Below are 17,801 nucleotides of genomic sequence, written 5' to 3' on the forward strand. Positions count from 1 at the left end.
GTGATAAACCCCCAAACACAAAGAATCGTAAGTTCTAGCATTTGAGTCGTAGTAAAAGCAAAGGCAGACAGAAAGAAAATTCAAGCACAAAATTGGGTGTCATGAAGAGAGACAGACAGAGAAGAAATAGAGAAGAAATCAGAGAGATAGAACAGAACAAATTGGAATGGAGAAGAAGAGGGGAGTAGGAAGAGATGGTCCCTCCGCTCTAACCCTACCAACACATCTCCTCACTCGAATCTTCTCACAACTTGACTGTGTTGATCTTCTTCATTGCGCCCAGGTCTGCAAGTAAGTCCATCTCTCTCTCCTTGAAAAATGTTTGAGGTTTATTGAAATTATGAATCTTTTGTAGTTTTAATCATCAAATCCTAATTCTACAAGAAGGGTTTCTTTTTTGTGTAGTGGGGGTAAATACTTGTTTGATTCCCAGATGAAATTTGAGGTTCTCTAAGGTTTTAGAATTCAAATGAATTGAAGTTCTAATTCTTTCCATTTTGTGGAGTAATTTTTTCAGGCAGTGGTACACAGATTCGACAGAGCTAAGGGAGGGTTGGAAAAATGAATATGTTGAGGCATATATCCTGTACGGTATGAACATTAAACGTGAAACGCATCGTCCGTCTACGACATGCTCTATAAGAGGTTTGCATAGTTGGTGTCCATAGTAATATGCATGTAGCAAATTCTTTCACATTGTCATTTACAAGTAAAATATAAACACAATCTGAATGGATTTGTGCCGTTATTTCTTAGAGCAGTTTCCTGGTTGTTGTCAACTTCTAAAGAAGTAAAGAAAAGAAATGCAACATTATTGTCTTTATTGTTGATATTAACCTTGTTATGCGCCTCCTCTTTGTTTGATGATTTATTTTTGCTATGCTTAAGCACTATTCAGTTACAATTCTAGTAAGAAGTAGTAGGCCAAAGCTATAGGTAATGCAATGAGCAGGCCGAGAATAACCCTGCAAACAATGAAAATAAAATTAGGGTCTTTACTTTGAATCTGGTAGATAGTTGAAGTTTACAAGCATTCATTACGCAGTGCTTAAGATGTTCGGATGTAAGTTGTATTCCTTCGCAAACACAAATGGAACAATTCCTTGAGGAAGAGCTGCCTGCAACACACCTATACGCATTAGAAATATACGATGCACATCAACTTACTCTATATTACCTAAACAGCTCAGAATGAGTCCATTATATCAATATTACCTGCACGATTAATATCTTGAGCAGCTTTCCCCTTGATCCAATTGCAAGGGAGGGAATTGCCATTAGGGCAGGTCCTATCAAGAACCTTGTTCCCACTGCTAAGGCTGCCAATTTAGTCCCACATGCTATTATGCTAGTCTGTGATGCCATGAATAGTCCTGTCATTGTTTAGATATAAATTAGGATAGTTTTATCTCAAAGGGAAAGAAATCAGTTTTTCCTATCTTTTATTATACTGATGCCTGGCTGAATCATACCTAAGCTGAACATGGCCATGCCTAGTCCTCCATCTGATAATATTGATATTGATTTTTCAATGATTTCTGGAAGTTTTATATTCCACCTGCAATGACATTGACAAAAAAAACCTTAATTAACTCATGGCACTCAAAGAGGACATAATAGGGTGCATATGTATTTCATGGATACTCATACTGTTGCGCTTTCAAATATACCTGAAGCTTATGATTGCCCAGATAAGACCAAGCAAAGTTGCATGAGTGTTAGGATTCCACATGAACTTCTTCCCCACTGTCAACAGAATGGTTTTGGTTTTTGTTATGGTTGTATCTTTTGATTTGTTATGTCCCTCTTTTGATTGTAATTCAGGCGGATCTTCCAGTTCCTCTTGAGACACAGTAGGAACAAATAATTTTGCAGTTAAGTTAACATCAATAAACTAATAAAAGCAACGTGATATCTGACACTGGGTAAATTTATACCACTGTTACTTATGCTATAACTTATGAATTAATTTCTGTATGTTTTTGTGCATGATGTTATGATCTGCATCCACGTCTTACGCTTATCGGTTATCAATTATGTGTTAACTGTTTCATTTTATAATCACCATTTATAGTCAACCACAAAGAAATCATGAAAACTTATTAGCGCAAATACTGCTTAACTGCTGAGGATAATCTATCATTATAATGTTGACGAGAAGGTATGATTCGGTACAGACTCTTTTCTTGGCCCCATTTAGAATATTTCCTATCACAAAATTCGCCCAACAGGATAGAAAATAAGAGACGACCGAGATAGGGTTAACTTCAAAGCTCAAACAAATACAGTAGTGAGTGTAATATTGGTAAGAATAGAACTGTCATTTGGTGGACTTGCCAACCCAAATTCCTACCTCTTGCTTCTAGTGGAGAATTTGCAGAAACTCCCTCTGCTGCTCTGAACTCATAGAGAAACAGTAGTAGATTGTACCATATTATGCTCTGTAATCCTACTATCTGTGAAAGAAGAATAGCTGCTTCTTCCCCATACATGCCTTTCAGTAATGGAATTCCCACGATTAAAGTGTTCGGAAGTGTAGCCAAAGAAAAACTAGTTATTACCCAACCCAAGTTCCCCTTGGAACTAAGTTTGCCGACAATTGCCAATGCTATTAAGGAGGATAGTTTTTGGATGGTGTCTGCAATTATGAGTTTCAGGCTCATATGATAAGGATCAGTACGTGATATCACTTTGAAGGATAATAGTGGGATGGCAATTTTCGTTACAAACTTATTAATACCAGAGCACTGGTCTGGCGTGAAGAGCTTCAGCCTTTTGATGGATATGTACGCTAAGATCATGGCAACATATAGTGGAACTGTTGCAGATAGGACATGATAAACATCACTCCAAGAAATCATTTTCTGCACCGAAAGTAACAGGAAATGGGGGGAAGTTGCTATTTATTGCTTATTGGTTGAACTTGGTTTGTTTTAGATTGAGGGAATTGTATATGTTTCTTTCAATAGCTTAGTTAGCTTTAAATATTTAAAGGGTGGAGAACGGTACGAAAACCTTTGTTAGAGAACAGCGAGGTTACCCCCCAAAACTTTAGCTTTGCAGTACACCTAGGATGAGTTCAGCGTTAAATATTCGTTTTAGATGTCACTTTTTGTTTATATGTTGTATCTTTGGATGAAAGTTTTGCTTGTTCATGCAAATATTATTTGCTTTTTGAAGTTTTTGTATCGAAAAAGATTACCTAGCAACGTGCAAATGTTTTTTAATACCATAATAATGATAGATTATAGCTCTAACTTAGCAACAGCCTGAGTATTTTAGTATCCTTAAGTCAAAAAAATTTGTTTCTAATTTTAGTTATTTTGTTGATGAAGAACTTATTCACTGATTTGCTGATATGGTTAAGCCTTGTTGTAGTAGGAGGCTTTAAAGTAGAAAACATGATTTTCATCTTTTGCATTCTGACCAAACATCTTATTCTTCATCTTTTGCTTTCATTTTTCTTGTTTATGAAGGCTAGTGTGTAGCAGAGTAGGGAGATTTTAGTCATCTAATCTGAATAAACTGTTTATTTCCACTGTTTTCGCCACTTTAGTCAGATAATTAAATTTCTTTCTCAGGCAAGTACAAATTTGTGTATGACAAATATGCCTTAAGAGTCTTGCTTGTAGTTTACTGTTCAATTTCATTTCTGGATGATGTCTAAGAAAATAGGTTCTATTGAGATGCTCTGTGACTTATGACAGAAACTAAACAAAGATTGTTATAGGTGGAGTTATACTATGGAGGACACAACGAGGGCTTGATTGATTGGACATGGAAGTACTGCTCAAAGATAGCAATGTGGGTCTGGTTCTGCCGTGTGTAGATGGCAATATGTGCATCTAAGCTGTAATAGATGGCAGTAACGTCCTCTAAAATTAATGGATGGTCATCTAGAATTTGAATTTGGAATAAAGAAGTTGAATTGCAAGAGAAGTAAACAGAATTTATAAAGAAGGTTTTTAGTAAGAGTGTTGTGAAGGAAGACTATTAGCTGAATTTGGTCAAAAGTTGAGAATAAGTTTAGTGGAGAATTTGCTTTTAAAATGTGTAAATTTGCTAAAACAAGACCAGCATAAACACATGATATCTTTCCTTTAATTTTCCTCTCATATTTTCTACAGAGATAGAATTTGATGTTATGTTCGTTACAGGTCTTGTTTGTGAGAGAGGCTTGTTACAATCTTGATTTATTTTCTACACTGTGCAAGTGTTTCATGCGGTGGCTGTTTTGATACAAGTGTGTAAAAGGTGCAGAGCATCCAACACGGCTTCTGTAATTACGGGGTTCTCTCATGTTCCTTTGTCAGGAACAAAGGGCATATGTAAGTACGATGTGCCCTTTGCAAGGGTTGATTTTGTTCTTTCCTGTGTTCCATTGGCCAAACACTCTTATTCAGGTGATCCCACCACTTTTAAATGAGCTCATGCCAGGCGTCCTTGATGCACCCTGTTTGAAAGGTAGTTTTGTGAGTGTTAAAACTCTTTTAACTAAATATGATTTCTGTAGGTAGCTACTCTTTGAAGTTTTGAGAATTCGCTCTTGATGCAAGTGCAAAATGACACATAAAATGGATGATATTTTGATAGAAAAACTAAACAAGATGAATTGACAGAGGAATATAGGTTGCGCTCCATAGGTTAGCGCTCAATTACCCTCAAGGTTACAGAGAGTTTCTTAAGCAGTTGGTACCTGCAGGGCCTCCCGGATTAGCCAGATGAAGTCTGGGCAATAGTATGATCAAATCCGGACATCAGCAGCACAATTAGGTCTGGATACTCAAAAAAACAGATGGAAGTGCAGTTTAAAATAGAAGAGAATATTATTTGATAAAACTCTCTTCATAATACATGCTCTGGTCAGTTCTTATCCACCCACAATTTTACCGAAAATAATTACCACTAATTACCACTACATTTCTACTCTTCCTCACTGAACTTTCTCTCTCTAAACTGCTCTAAATCAATCTATCAGATAAACTAGGAAGCCTCCTAAAGAAGTTCAAACTAGCAGGGGGCATTGGGTCTCTGAACATTGGATGTCGTAGAAGATAAAACCCGAGTGCCACCGCCACCATTTTCGGTGGCACAACATAGAGTATTACTGCAACGATTAAAAGAACCCCTATAAATAACCTGGTAGCTCTTGGATCCCTCCAACTTAGCAATGCTTGTACTCTTTCTCCTTGAGCTGCAAAATCTCCCAACACTTTCTGAACCCTCCCTGCCAATGTTCTCAACCTATCATACCTCATTCGAATCACTTCGTTTGGGCATGAACTGGGATATGTATCCAATTCTTCTTCCAACTCGTCCGGATCAAGTCGTTCTGCCTGTGATAACCTTATATCCATTCCTGCTGGTGTTCTTGGCTTGAATCTGTAGTACCAAACTCCAATCAAGAACAAGTACAGTGACCCAGTTGGTACTATCATCTCTGGATACCAAACCAACACCAAATATAAGAAATGTACCAATAATGTTGTCACAGGATTCCTCCATTGTCGAATATCTTCAACCCATTTCCAGAACCCAATTGCCCATGATAAAACGGATAAAATGCGATACCAGTTTGCTTTACTCTTCCGCATACTCCACGTATGAGAATCTGCATCCAACATATACCGTACTACTTCAGGATTCAATGGTGGTTCTGCGTTTGCTACATGTTTTGCCACCATTTTCGTAGCAGCACTCCGTAGCGCTTCTTGCTGACCTAAACCAATTGGGCGAAGATAATGCAGCTTTGGCAACAGTGGTGTACCATAGACCGAGCATGTTTCAGGCAAAAAATGCGGACAAGCAAACCGAATTGCTATTTCAATCTCACCCATTTTCTTCAAACCAGATCTTAAGAGAACCAACAAAGGGTAGGAACTCGTATAAACTTTGTTACTCTCCAATGTTGATACTCTAATGCGTATTTTTCCGATTCTGCAATCAGGTTTATCTGCCATATCGCCATACATACGCCAATTGTCGAATACTCCAATTGTTAGAACCGTGCAGGGATCATATACTTCCCATTTGTACTGCTCATTCCAACGGGGATCAAAACTGTCCACAATGGTTTTAGTACGACACCATTTCTTCCCATATTTAGCAACGCAATAAGCATCGGTAGATCCTTTCCCCCCACCTCTGGTTTTCATGGGTAACAAACCTCTTGCACCACGAATACCCAACTCCAGTACTCCCATTGGTTGTTTACATAGCTGTTTTGCTGTTGGTTGAAAATCACTACACACATGCGCCGCTTCGTCTAGCACATGATAACCACCTTCGAAACATAATCTGACATGAATTCTGCCCGAATACGAGCCACCATTGTCAGCATCACCAGAACCACCGCCACCACGTAATGACAACCACCTGGAAGGTATGTCGCGATCATCGATACGTGGCGGATGAATGGAGCTGAGAGGTACAGAAACTTCACCAAGTAGTGCTGTATCTTTACCCAATCTGTCTTCCACATAGAATTTGAGTTGTTCATCACTGGAAGGGTCAGTAGGATTAGGATCTTTAGAAACAAAGATCAAATCCTCATTCCAAAAGAATGAAGAACTATGGTGATTATTAGTACTACCTCTCCTAGTACGTACAAACTGAAACCCCAGTTGAGCTTTAACACGAATATCGGGCAAAGAATGTGGCGGTGAACGAATTTGAAGATCATGACTAGTTTCAATTATGGTAACTCGAAGATACCAAAGTCTTGGTGACTGATAAACTTTGGGTTTAGTATAATCAATAAATGGTGATTCTGAAGTATATGACAAAGGAAAAGCACTATCAGCTTGAGTTCCAACCCAAACAGCTAATTGAATTTTACCTGTAATTCGCTCTTGCTCATCCCCATTACTGCCACCTTCGAGGTTATACCATTCTGGAGCAAAATCTGTCTGACGTGCATCGCGGCGAACAGGAACTTCAGATAAGTCTAAACAAACTCCACCAAGAAATTGGTTAGTTTTCCCATCAGAAATAGAAACTTCAAGTGTAGGAGAATTAACCAATGGTTGCCTGTTTTGACTCAAAGCAAATGTTTGATTCCACTCCAACACTTCAGAACCACCTTGTTGATCAGTCTGTTGGCGAATTAGCGCAGGTCTTGATTTAAGAAAATGATTTCCACATCGAATCTTAACGTAGGGATTATCATTCACAGGGATATTACAACCTTTTACAATCCTCACAAAGAGGTACCGCATTGGTTCAACAAGATCATAAGCTTCTTGATTAGTAGAACTATTTTGTTCCATTTCACCGGAAAATCTCCCAGTTATAACCCTAGGCTGATAATCCATCCCAAGATTAGTACTCGGTCTCTGAAAATACCTCACCCTTTCCGTAGTCCCTGTTGTTTGCATCTTCCTTACTTCCTGTACCGGCGTTTCAGTTGGAACGGAAAAATTCATCACCACCTCCTCCATTTGTTCGTGCATCTGCTGCGGCGGAACAAACGAAGATTCATCAACCCCCATAGTACAAGAAGCTGCTTCCTGTGCAGTTTCAGTTGGTTGAGGCATCTCTAATTGAGATTTTTCTTGATCATCAACTCTCTTAATATCATCAGCTTCTTTATTACTACCATTATTATTATCATCTGCTACGGCGCCGGCTTCATCAACTGAGATTTCTTCATCCAAGTAACCAATTCTTAAACCAATTTCACCACGAACAGAACTGAATACACTTTTCTTCTCTAATGGAAAGTAAACCAAACCTTCCTCACCAAATCTTTGAAACCGAGTTCCATAAATCTTAACTCTCCCTAAGAATTGTTTCTTATTGTTATTATTATCAGTAAACACTTCGATTTCAAGTACTGAGTAATCCATGTTGTGCAAATCCATTACTAAAAACTCGATTTGTTCATGCCAAGCTGGATTCAAATCTCTATGGATCGTTTTGCTTCTTTTCCTTTCTCCACCAAAATCAATCTCAACATATGGACTTGAATTTCCTTGTCCATCTTTTGGTAACAAATTTCTTGCATCACTTAATTCGATAATTAATTTTCTGATCAGCTTCGTTGTTGATGGTGGTGGTGGTGTTGGGGTTGTCATCGTTTATCTTCTTGCACACATCGTAATTTCCGCTGTGTAAGAAATTGGGTTTTTTTTCTTCTGTATGAGAGAAGAGAGGGGTAAAGTGTGTGGAACTAATTCTAAGGAATTTGCTGCTTTAAAATTTGGGCATGGTTGATTTGATTCTAGGGTTTTGAGAAGGAACATAGATGGAAATGGAATGTTTACCATCTTTATTCTGTCGTGGTGGCGAATTTAGTTGCGTGCGTATCTTCTGTGACAGACAGAGTGGAATTTTTTTCTCTTTTTATTTTTGGAAGTGTTTTCCCTCGCTCTCTTTTGTCTTTTTCTGTTAGCCTTACCACAAAAAGAAGTGACCTCAACAGAAACGGGCACATAAATAAGACTTGATTATTAAAGATTTATTAAACGGGCAGGAAGTTAGGATTTTGGGGTGATAATATCAAATTAGACCTTGATCATAGGCTAACCAAAATAACAAAATACGCAAAAAAATAAAAAAATATAAGTTCCCCAAAAATTCATATGTAATGCTTCAAAAATAAATAATCAGATGTTAGTTCATGCGTAGGGTAAGTTCGTGCTAAAAAAAAATGAAGAGAAATGATATTAGGTCCACATTGTTAAGTAAGAATTGATTATGTTGGAATTCCGTTGATTGGAATAGTTTATAGGATTGAAACAGCCTAAACAATGGCAATCTTTTGTGAAGTTTAATACTCCCACTAACACTTAAGAACAAAAGATGTAGTTTTAAGTCAAAAGGCAGTCATATTTTAAGTGCTCAAACGCTAAAGGTTTAGTAAAGTTTGATGTATGAAGTTCTAAAGAGGATGAGCAAAAAGGCATCTATTTATCTATACTCCTTTTTCTTTTATTATGACCTTAGTATTCTCTTTTCATGAATTGTAGAAAACTACTCTTAAGAGTTAAGAGGGATGAAGTTCAGTAAGATATAAGCCTTTTCAGCTACAATCAATAACGAATCAAGGACCCTTGGGGCACCATATGTTGGTCACATTGTAAATGTAAATTCGAGCTCTAGCTCGTACAAGTGGCTTGATGCATAATTGATGCTTTACCTGTGCAAATTACAAAGCCACTGATTGAGGAGGTGCATAGGAATGGCAAATGAAGTGTGTGGATTAGCTAGTGAGTGTGATGAGTCAATGTATGAGCATGGAAAAGGGTTTAGTATAGGGTTTTGAATGAAGACTAAGGAAGGAGCATAGAAAAGAACAGCTAAAAGATGCCTTAAAAAGGAAGAAGGGATATGATTCTGTTACCCAACAAGACGCTCCTTTTTGTCAAAAGCAGCATATCTCACACGCCTTTATTATTTTTATTTTATTCTCCCAACCATCTCTTCTGTTATGCTAAAGTCTCTTTCTTCACTATATCGATGCTTTTAACCAAATCAGACACTACTCATCATTTTCTCGTCAAGATGATTACATAGTTCTAACTTCTAAGATCTTAAACACCATTACAAGAATATCCTGAGATCCTAAACCGGTCAAAAAGATAAATCATTCTCTATGTATTAATTTAGATTCAGTAAATTTTCTCAAATTTGAGGAATGAAAATTAAGAATGATGTTAGGAACTAAAATCAGGTGGAGATTTACATTTTACATGTATTATCTTTTGATGGAGATATCGTAGAAAGGATAGAGCCCACATCTTTTGAAGTTCGAATACTTTTGAGTGCTCGGATATATCAAAGAAGCTTCATGTCTTCAAATGGGAGTTTGGTTGGGCATGTAGCTATTGATTCTAATTGAAGTGGAGCCCTGGCCTTGATTTTAGGCCGTGGAATCCTATCCCATTTGAATTAAGGAGAGCTGGTAAGCGCTACAGGGTTGCACGGACGCTACATTTTTTGAACCATGGGACGCTGACACGATGTGTGTCGGACGCATTGATAATTCGGGTTTGACGCGTTTTTTTTCATTTTCATTTAAATTTTTCCTTTACTTTTACTATTATTAACTAAATGAAGAAAGACAAATATTTAGGTCGATCATTAACCCGATTCATCCAAGAATACATAATAAAAAGTTTAAGGAAATGTAACTGAAACATTAATTAATTGCATTATATATCCGTACACATTAATTCTTCATCAGTAAAAAATTATCACCAACATTTATTCTACATACATCTAGATACAAAGGTAAAGTCTTAGAATAATTTTTTGTCCTGCTATCACAACATAGGTAACAGAGGAGAAACGTTAAAGAATACGAAAAAGAAGAGATAACTAGGTAGATGTGGATTTAGTGTTAGTAGAAGATGAAGCAAAACAATTCAACAGTGGAGAAAAATGAAGAAGAGGTGGCGAGAATAAGAAGACAGAGAGAATAAATGAGATATTTAGGTCTTTATTAAGATTTTGTAATTAGAAATGACGTTATATATACCCTTGGTTGGGCGTGTGTTGTTCTAAGAATGCATTTTGATTGTGCCATGTGTTTACTAGTGATTGATTGCTTGACGTCCGACGTGTATAAACAAACGATCTCTTCTTTTCTTTTGAAATTTATACGCAAAAACAACATAATGTAGCATTATTTTCTAATTTTCAGGATCGAAACACTTGACTTTGACTTTGCTCAAGCTGTAATAGACCTATGGATATTTTTGGTGATCACGCTCTCCATTGTGCCAAAGGTGTGGGGCTCAAGTTCAGACATGATTTTGTACGGGATGTAATTGCTGACATTTGTTACAAGGTTGGTGTGCCTGCGCGTAAGAAGTGACCCTTGGATTTTTGTTAGATAATAATACATATTTGTGTCCTACAGATATTCTTGTTTATAATTGGGAGAATGACCAAGATGTTTGTATGGATGTCACTGGCGTCTCACCCTTTGCAAGTGATGGCATCCGTGCTTTCATTCCGGTCAAGCTGTTTCGAATGTTGTTCAGCGCAAACGTACTAAATATCTAGACAAATGTGTACCACATGGTTATGGTTTGGGTGTTCTAGCCTTCTCTACACTAGGATAACTTAGTGGTGATACCTTGTGTTTTGTTAAGAGACCGAATAATTGTTTAGTTAGTTATATGCTAGTAGTGGTGTAGGTAAATTTTCTTTTTTATAAATTGGGTGTTGTTATTCAAAAGGGTGTTGGTGCCCAGCTTGTTGCTAGGTTACCAACCAAGGCTTTGTACGGATCTTTAATTAATAAATAATAATTAATATATGAATAAGTTATGTGTATTTGTGTCCGCAACAAGTTTTTTGAGAATTTTATAGTGTCCACGTCCGCGTCGTGTTGTGTCTGCGTCTGCGTCTGTGCAACCCAGTTGCGATACCTTATTCTATTAACTAATTCTGGAGTTTTGGGCAACGATGGAAATAGAGACAAGAGATTAGATGTAAGGTTATTGTTTTTTTTTTTTTTTTTTGAAGCATGAATTTAAGCGATTACATGGAAATGGAGACTAAGCATGGAAATGGAGACATGAGATGAGATTATATTTAAGTGACTACATGGTAACATGAATTTGATTTAAGTGATCATTTGAATTCATTTTTTATCGAGATGGTGAATAGAAGGACTCATGGTGATGATAATTAATGTTTTTTAATGGTCAAGGTAAAACTTGAAGAACACGGAAAAAAAACTCAAAAATTAACAAAAAAAGATCTTCATTTTCTCGTTAAATAAAATGAATGTCTCAAAAGAAGAAGAGAAAATGATGAAAATTTAGGTTCAGATTATTTAACGACGAAAAAATTTGAATATATGTATATTGCGTATGGTCTAAACAATTTATCCCACGAATTTTACGAACATAAACAGCTTCAGACCTATATTTTGTGAAGTGCTCCGACCTTGACAATAAAACTTCTCAGAACAAGATTCATGCCCTTTTGTTTAGTAAACCAAAAATAGTTTCATTCTTCATTTTGTTTTTGTTTTTTTTTGTTAAATTTGACATCCTGTATATGTTCAATCAACCATAAATCATTCATCAACTAATACTCCAAGATGGACAAATTACATATCTACGACTACGTCATTGGATGAACTAAAATTCATGAGAATGGACTAAAGTGTAAATCAATTACTGATATTCCAAAATTTGGATCAAAGTGAAGGGAGCAGAGCTAGGTTCAAATGTTGTTGTTTAGAAAACCTTCGAAATTTCATTTTTGTTTTCAAATTTGACACTCTATATGAAAAAGTAGGGGTACAACAACCACACCCAATATTTCGCTTAGTAATCTGTATGGACAAACTCCAATATACTTTCTAGAGAATCAACTAGACAGTCAGACTCAATCTAGATAAAAAGTATATCAAAGAGTTTATATCTCAATCTCTCGATTTGATATATACTCAAGCAAATAGAAATTTGCGAGTCTTTATCAAATACTAGAGAGATAACTTGGATGGTACCAAAGACCAATATCCAAGTGTCAATCAATTTAAATCAACAACCAAAAGGTCGGATATTCTAATTGATTGAACAACGCACAACCTGTGATATTTCAATTATATAAAAAAATATAATGCGGAAAAGAAATAACACAGACACCAGAATTTTGTTAACGAGGAAACTGCAAATGCAGAAAAACCCCAGGACCTAGTCCAGATTGAACACACACTGTATTAAGCCGCTAGAGACACTAGCCTACTCCAAATTAACTTCGGTCTGGACTGTAGTTGAACCTCAATCAATCACTGATCCAAGGTACAGTTATGCTCCTACGTCTCTGATCCCAGCAGGATACTACGTACTTGATTCCCTTAGATGATCTCACCCACAACTAAGAGTTGCTACGACCAAAGTCTAAGACTTTAATAAACAAATTTGTATCACACAGAAAAGTCTACGGTAATAGATAAATCTGTCTCCCACAAATATACCTACGAGTTTTGTTCCGTCTTTTGATAAATCAAGGAGAACAGGAACCAATTGATAAACCAGACTTATATTCCCGAAGAACAACCTAGTATTATCAATCTCCTCATAATAATCCTAATCGACGCAGCGAAAAAAGATATTGCGGAATCACAAACGATGAGATGAAGTATTTGTGATTTCTCATATATCTTTCCTATCGGAGATATCAATCTAGAGCCAATTATTACAATTGTACTCGTACGATAGAAACAACAAGATCAGATCACACAACTACGAGAAAGTAGTATCGGCCTGGCTTCACAATCCCAATGAAGTCTTTAAGTCGTTAACCTGGTTTAGAATAAGAAACCAAAGGTTAAAGGAGAATCGACTCTAGCTTAGCACAATTAGTATAACACACAAGGTGTGGGGATTAGGTTTCCCAGTTGCTAGAGTTCTCCCTTATATAGTCTTTCAAATAAGGGTTTGCAATCAATGTTAGCTTGGTAACACAGCATTGAATATTCACCGTTAGATGAAAACCTGATTTAGATTCAAGATAATATCTTTCAACCGTCAGATCGAAAACTAGCTTGTTAAAAACAAATGAAATTCACGTTTCTAGGCTTGTGTAACCGTACCCAAACTTGTACATTTATTGGTTCAACAATAGTCAACCAAATGGTTAGCCATATGATCACTTTCATATCAACCATATTCTTATTCACCATAACTAGTTCAAATGACTCAAATGAACTAGTTAGAGAGTTTTTCAATTGCAAGGAAATCTTATGTAACTACACAAGACACAATCGAAGCAAAAACGATTTGATTCACTCGAATCGGTTCATGAACTATATAGTCACGGTTTGCATTTTCATTCCTTAGTTTATATAAGAATAAGTTCACAAACATTGTTTTGAGATATAACCTACTCAAGTTCGTGGACTGGGTTCGTGGACTTAAGTTCCCGGGCGGAGTTCACAAACTCCAGCAGAAATTCTCGGGACAAGAACTTCCGCCAGTTCGCGGACTTGGCTCATGCCACCATGTCGGTTCTCTTGATCAACAAAGTTCGCAAACTTCGGTTCAAGGAATAAGGACTTATACATATATGTGTTTCCACAACAATGCTTATATCCTCCAACGGTTATATAATCTAAACTATCATTTCAATCATTGGAACATTCTTAGAGGACGTTGATATTCTATAGTTGTTATTCACAAACTATTTTTCGTCAAAGTAAGCAATTTCCAAAGTGATTGAAACTTGTCATGACTTTCGTCACTAGGTAAAGATGAACTTGGTTAAAGCGAAAGCTTACCAACACATATTTCGAGAAATAGATAGGCGAGATAAACTCGACTCGAAATAGCAAATGTGTATAATCTAAGTCTATATAGCAAAACGACTTTTGTCTCAAGATAGGAGATAAATAGACTTTTGAGTGATAGATAAGTTCAAGTCTCCACATACCTTTTAGTCGATGAAAATCCACCCGTTCCTTGAGTAGTCCTTCGTCTTGTATGATGATTGCCATGGAGTTCTTGAGCTCAACTACACTTTCTATCCTAGTCCGAGACCTTAGCTATAGTATACTAGAAATCAAGACTTATAGTTTTGATCACTAACATTGACAAACATGCTTGAGATAGCAACGCATGCGAGTTTGACCGAGCAATGCTCTAACAATCTCCCACTTTGTCAATTTTAATGACAAAACTATCAATACATATGGAATACAAAAAATAAATAAATAAATTAACTTTTGTAGCTCATATTCCATACGCCTAATCTTCAACATTACTTGAAATCTTCGTCACTTCCAAGTACTTCAATGATCCCAAAGGTTGTAAGTTCAGCATCATCGTTGTTGAAAATCCATAGCTATAACAACGAGAAAACAAGAGTTCTCAATCATTGTTATACAGTGTCATAGTATCATTACACAACGTTAAAGTTCAATTGTATTACAACTTCAACAACAATACTACGGTGATATGTATCACTCCCCCTTATTCAATACTCCATCTCACATGGAAACCACTCCCCCTTACATAATGATCTGAAAACCATATGTATTTGTAGTGTGAACTACATATTAATTCTCCCCCTTTTTGTCAATAAAATTGGCAAAGGTACAAAAACGGGATCCTAATGAAATTTCCGAAAGAGACATTTCTTGACCAAAAGAAAGCAAAAATATATCATCTTATTTAGATGCAATCATAAAGCCGAAGCTAAATGCATTCATCAAGGAGTTTTTAAAGATACAAGATAAACCCTATAATATTCCACAACCGCACTCCCCACAAAGATTTAGCAATTAAGCACAAGTTCAATTAAGAACTCTCCCCCATAAAATGTCATTCCCGAAAGAACAACAAAAGCGACCTTAATTTCGAAAGAAAAGAAGGATTTTATTGGACATAACAAATCACATACTAGTATGAATTTGAATCCAAAAATATTCAATTAAACTAACCACAAGAGAACCCATGATTAATTTAATCGACAAATGCTCAACATAAGTGAATTTATGGAGGCTTAAAAACATACAATTAGATTAATTACAAGAGAACCCATAATTAATCTAATCGAAATACACAACCAAACTAATCACAAAAATAATCAATTTAATTGGTCATGCTCGACATAAGAAAACTTACGGAGCAACAACTAAATAACCAAACAAGATGATTAATTTAGTTGAATATGCTCGACATAAAGTACCTCACGGAACAACAACATAACTAATCATAAAAATAATCAACTTGGTCGTTCAATGCTCAACATAAGACAATTTACGGAGCCTCACATTAATACATAAAATATGGATCAGGGAAGATCAATATTGCGGAAGACACAAGGATTCATTCTATTTTCCATCACTATTCGCATAACGACATTCAATAGACATAATCCTTGCAAACAAAAGATTTTAACCTATCTTTCATCAATAATTGACATAATAAGATTAGCTTTTGTATTTGTCAAAAGTTTATTCATTCTTTTATCAATTCATGCATATCGACATACGAAAGACTTTACTTTTGACAAGGTACGGGACAATCATAGTTCACGGACGTAAACACACATATCCCATAAAAAATTTGCAATATATAAACCATAAAGATTAATACTGCAAAAATCATCTTCCAAACAAATTTAGAATTTAAACCAATAAATCTAAAAAACAAGAAGATGAGAACGTTGGACATAGCTATGTGTAATCACAATAATGGCTATTCCAAACACTAGTTATTCTTCTAATAAAAACAAGAAAAAAAGAAGATTTACTAGGCAAACATAAAATCCTATAGAGAACATTAACTGAAAAACACTAGATCCGGTCAGCAACCAGAGATTGAACATGGACGAGCTCATCAGTTGCTTTTTTTCAGTTCGTTTTTAAAAAACTCAAGATTCCTTGTTGCGATTTCGAGTTGTTCACGTACGACTTCAAAATCTTGAAGCAGATTTCCTACCAGTTGTGATGATATCTGAACTGGTAGTTTGTTTTCATGATCAATGTCATGAAGGCATGTTATGAAAACAAGATTCTCATGAAACTCGATAGTCTTCCTTTTCTTGACTTCATCATCTTCGTTTCCTCCATTCATTGTGCATACAAAAACCTTTGACCTTTCAGAACAATGTAACACGGGATGACACCCAAGTATATAAATAAGTTCCATGGAAAACCCTAGGAGAACTTGTACACGTTCGTGTGAGCCAGAAGTTCGTGCACTGGTGGTCACGCCCTTAAGATGTGAAAAAAAGGAAGAATAATGAAGTTTGAGCGTCAAGACTAATAGTTGAGAACCAACTATTTGGAGGAAGTACACGCAAACAGGAAATTTTCTCAAGAACAAAGGATCATGATTATCTACAAGAGAAAAACTGGAGCGAAGCTCAACAGATTTTAAAGATCAACAACAAGAAAGGAAGAGAATACATACAACCTTGACAGCACTTCTCAAGACACACTTCTTGAGAACAATGAGCATCTTTCTTAAATTAAAAGAGGGATGTTGTAGTGAGAAATCATGGTGTATTAAGATGAGCATTTTGCTCATCAATTTTGACTTCTTCTTTTTCTCCTTCAGAAGGATTTAGAGACAAATCACATGACATAGTTGAAGGATTTTTATTAAGAGATGAACTAGGAGTACCTGAGTCAATCGCTTTCCATGTTTTTTTGATGCCCCGTTTGAGTCTGTTTATGCTTATCTTAAGTTATGAGACTCGATTATTGATATGTAAGCAATCTGGAGCTGAACTCTTGGATTTGCGGCCTTCTTCAGGTAGTGACAAGAAACTTTACCTTTCTTTCTTTCTCCTATGTCTTTTCCTCTTTCAGAGTTACTTAAGAAGTCAGTTACTCTTCGGCCGTTCTTCCTTCTACCATTTTTTGTTTCAAAGGCACGATTAAGAAAAAAACTTATCATATTAGTTTTCTTGATTGTCGAAAGTGCCCTTTACTCCAACAATGTGAGAGACAGGTTTGATGACTTCTTTAGACATCCATGCAAGCATGTTGTGAAGTTTTTCATTCCTTAACCGAAAACGACATCTTCGCTCAGAATGTCCTTTATTTCCACAGTAATAGCAGTTAAAGGAATTATTCTTAGCCGTTCTCGTGTGAGTAGATTTGGAAGAAGTAGAATCCTTGTTTTTAGCCACATTACAAGCTGCGGAAGTTTTTTCACATGAAGAATTATCAACAACTTTAACAAAATTGATCTTACTAGTTTTTGGAGCGTCTATTCCTTTATATCCCATACCACATGTATCACGATGTTCTTTACATGCTCCAATCATAGAAGACAATTTTGTAGAGCTAGAATTGAATCTTCTCAGACTCTCTTCTAGTGATTTCA

At 36.2% G+C, this 17,801-nt stretch overlaps 2 protein-coding genes across 2 annotated transcripts; both read right to left on the bottom strand.

Moving 5' to 3' along the window:
• Nucleotides 1-659: 659 nt before the first annotated feature.
• On the bottom strand, nucleotides 660-3,705 carry LOC113281587 (probable auxin efflux carrier component 8). Its single transcript, XM_026530375.1, has 6 exons — nucleotides 2,354-3,705; nucleotides 1,671-1,842; nucleotides 1,473-1,558; nucleotides 1,216-1,373; nucleotides 1,042-1,118; nucleotides 660-965 (listed from the first exon to the last, which is right to left on the bottom strand). Exons 1-6 carry the CDS (start codon nucleotides 2,859-2,861, stop codon nucleotides 899-901), a joined length of 1,068 nt encoding a protein of 355 aa, XP_026386160.1. The 5' UTR covers nucleotides 2,862-3,705; the 3' UTR covers nucleotides 660-898.
• Nucleotides 3,706-4,794: 1,089 nt separating this feature from the next.
• LOC113281588 (protein QUIRKY-like) lies at nucleotides 4,795-8,348 on the bottom strand. The gene has a single exon (XM_026530376.1). It carries the CDS (start codon nucleotides 8,073-8,075, stop codon nucleotides 4,962-4,964), a length of 3,114 nt encoding a protein of 1,037 aa, XP_026386161.1. The 5' UTR covers nucleotides 8,076-8,348; the 3' UTR covers nucleotides 4,795-4,961.
• Nucleotides 8,349-17,801: the final 9,453 nt, after the last annotated feature.

Source organism: Papaver somniferum, chromosome 5, assembly GCF_003573695.1.
Source record: "Papaver somniferum cultivar HN1 chromosome 5, ASM357369v1, whole genome shotgun sequence".
NCBI classification, from domain to species: domain Eukaryota; kingdom Viridiplantae; phylum Streptophyta; class Magnoliopsida; order Ranunculales; family Papaveraceae; genus Papaver; species Papaver somniferum.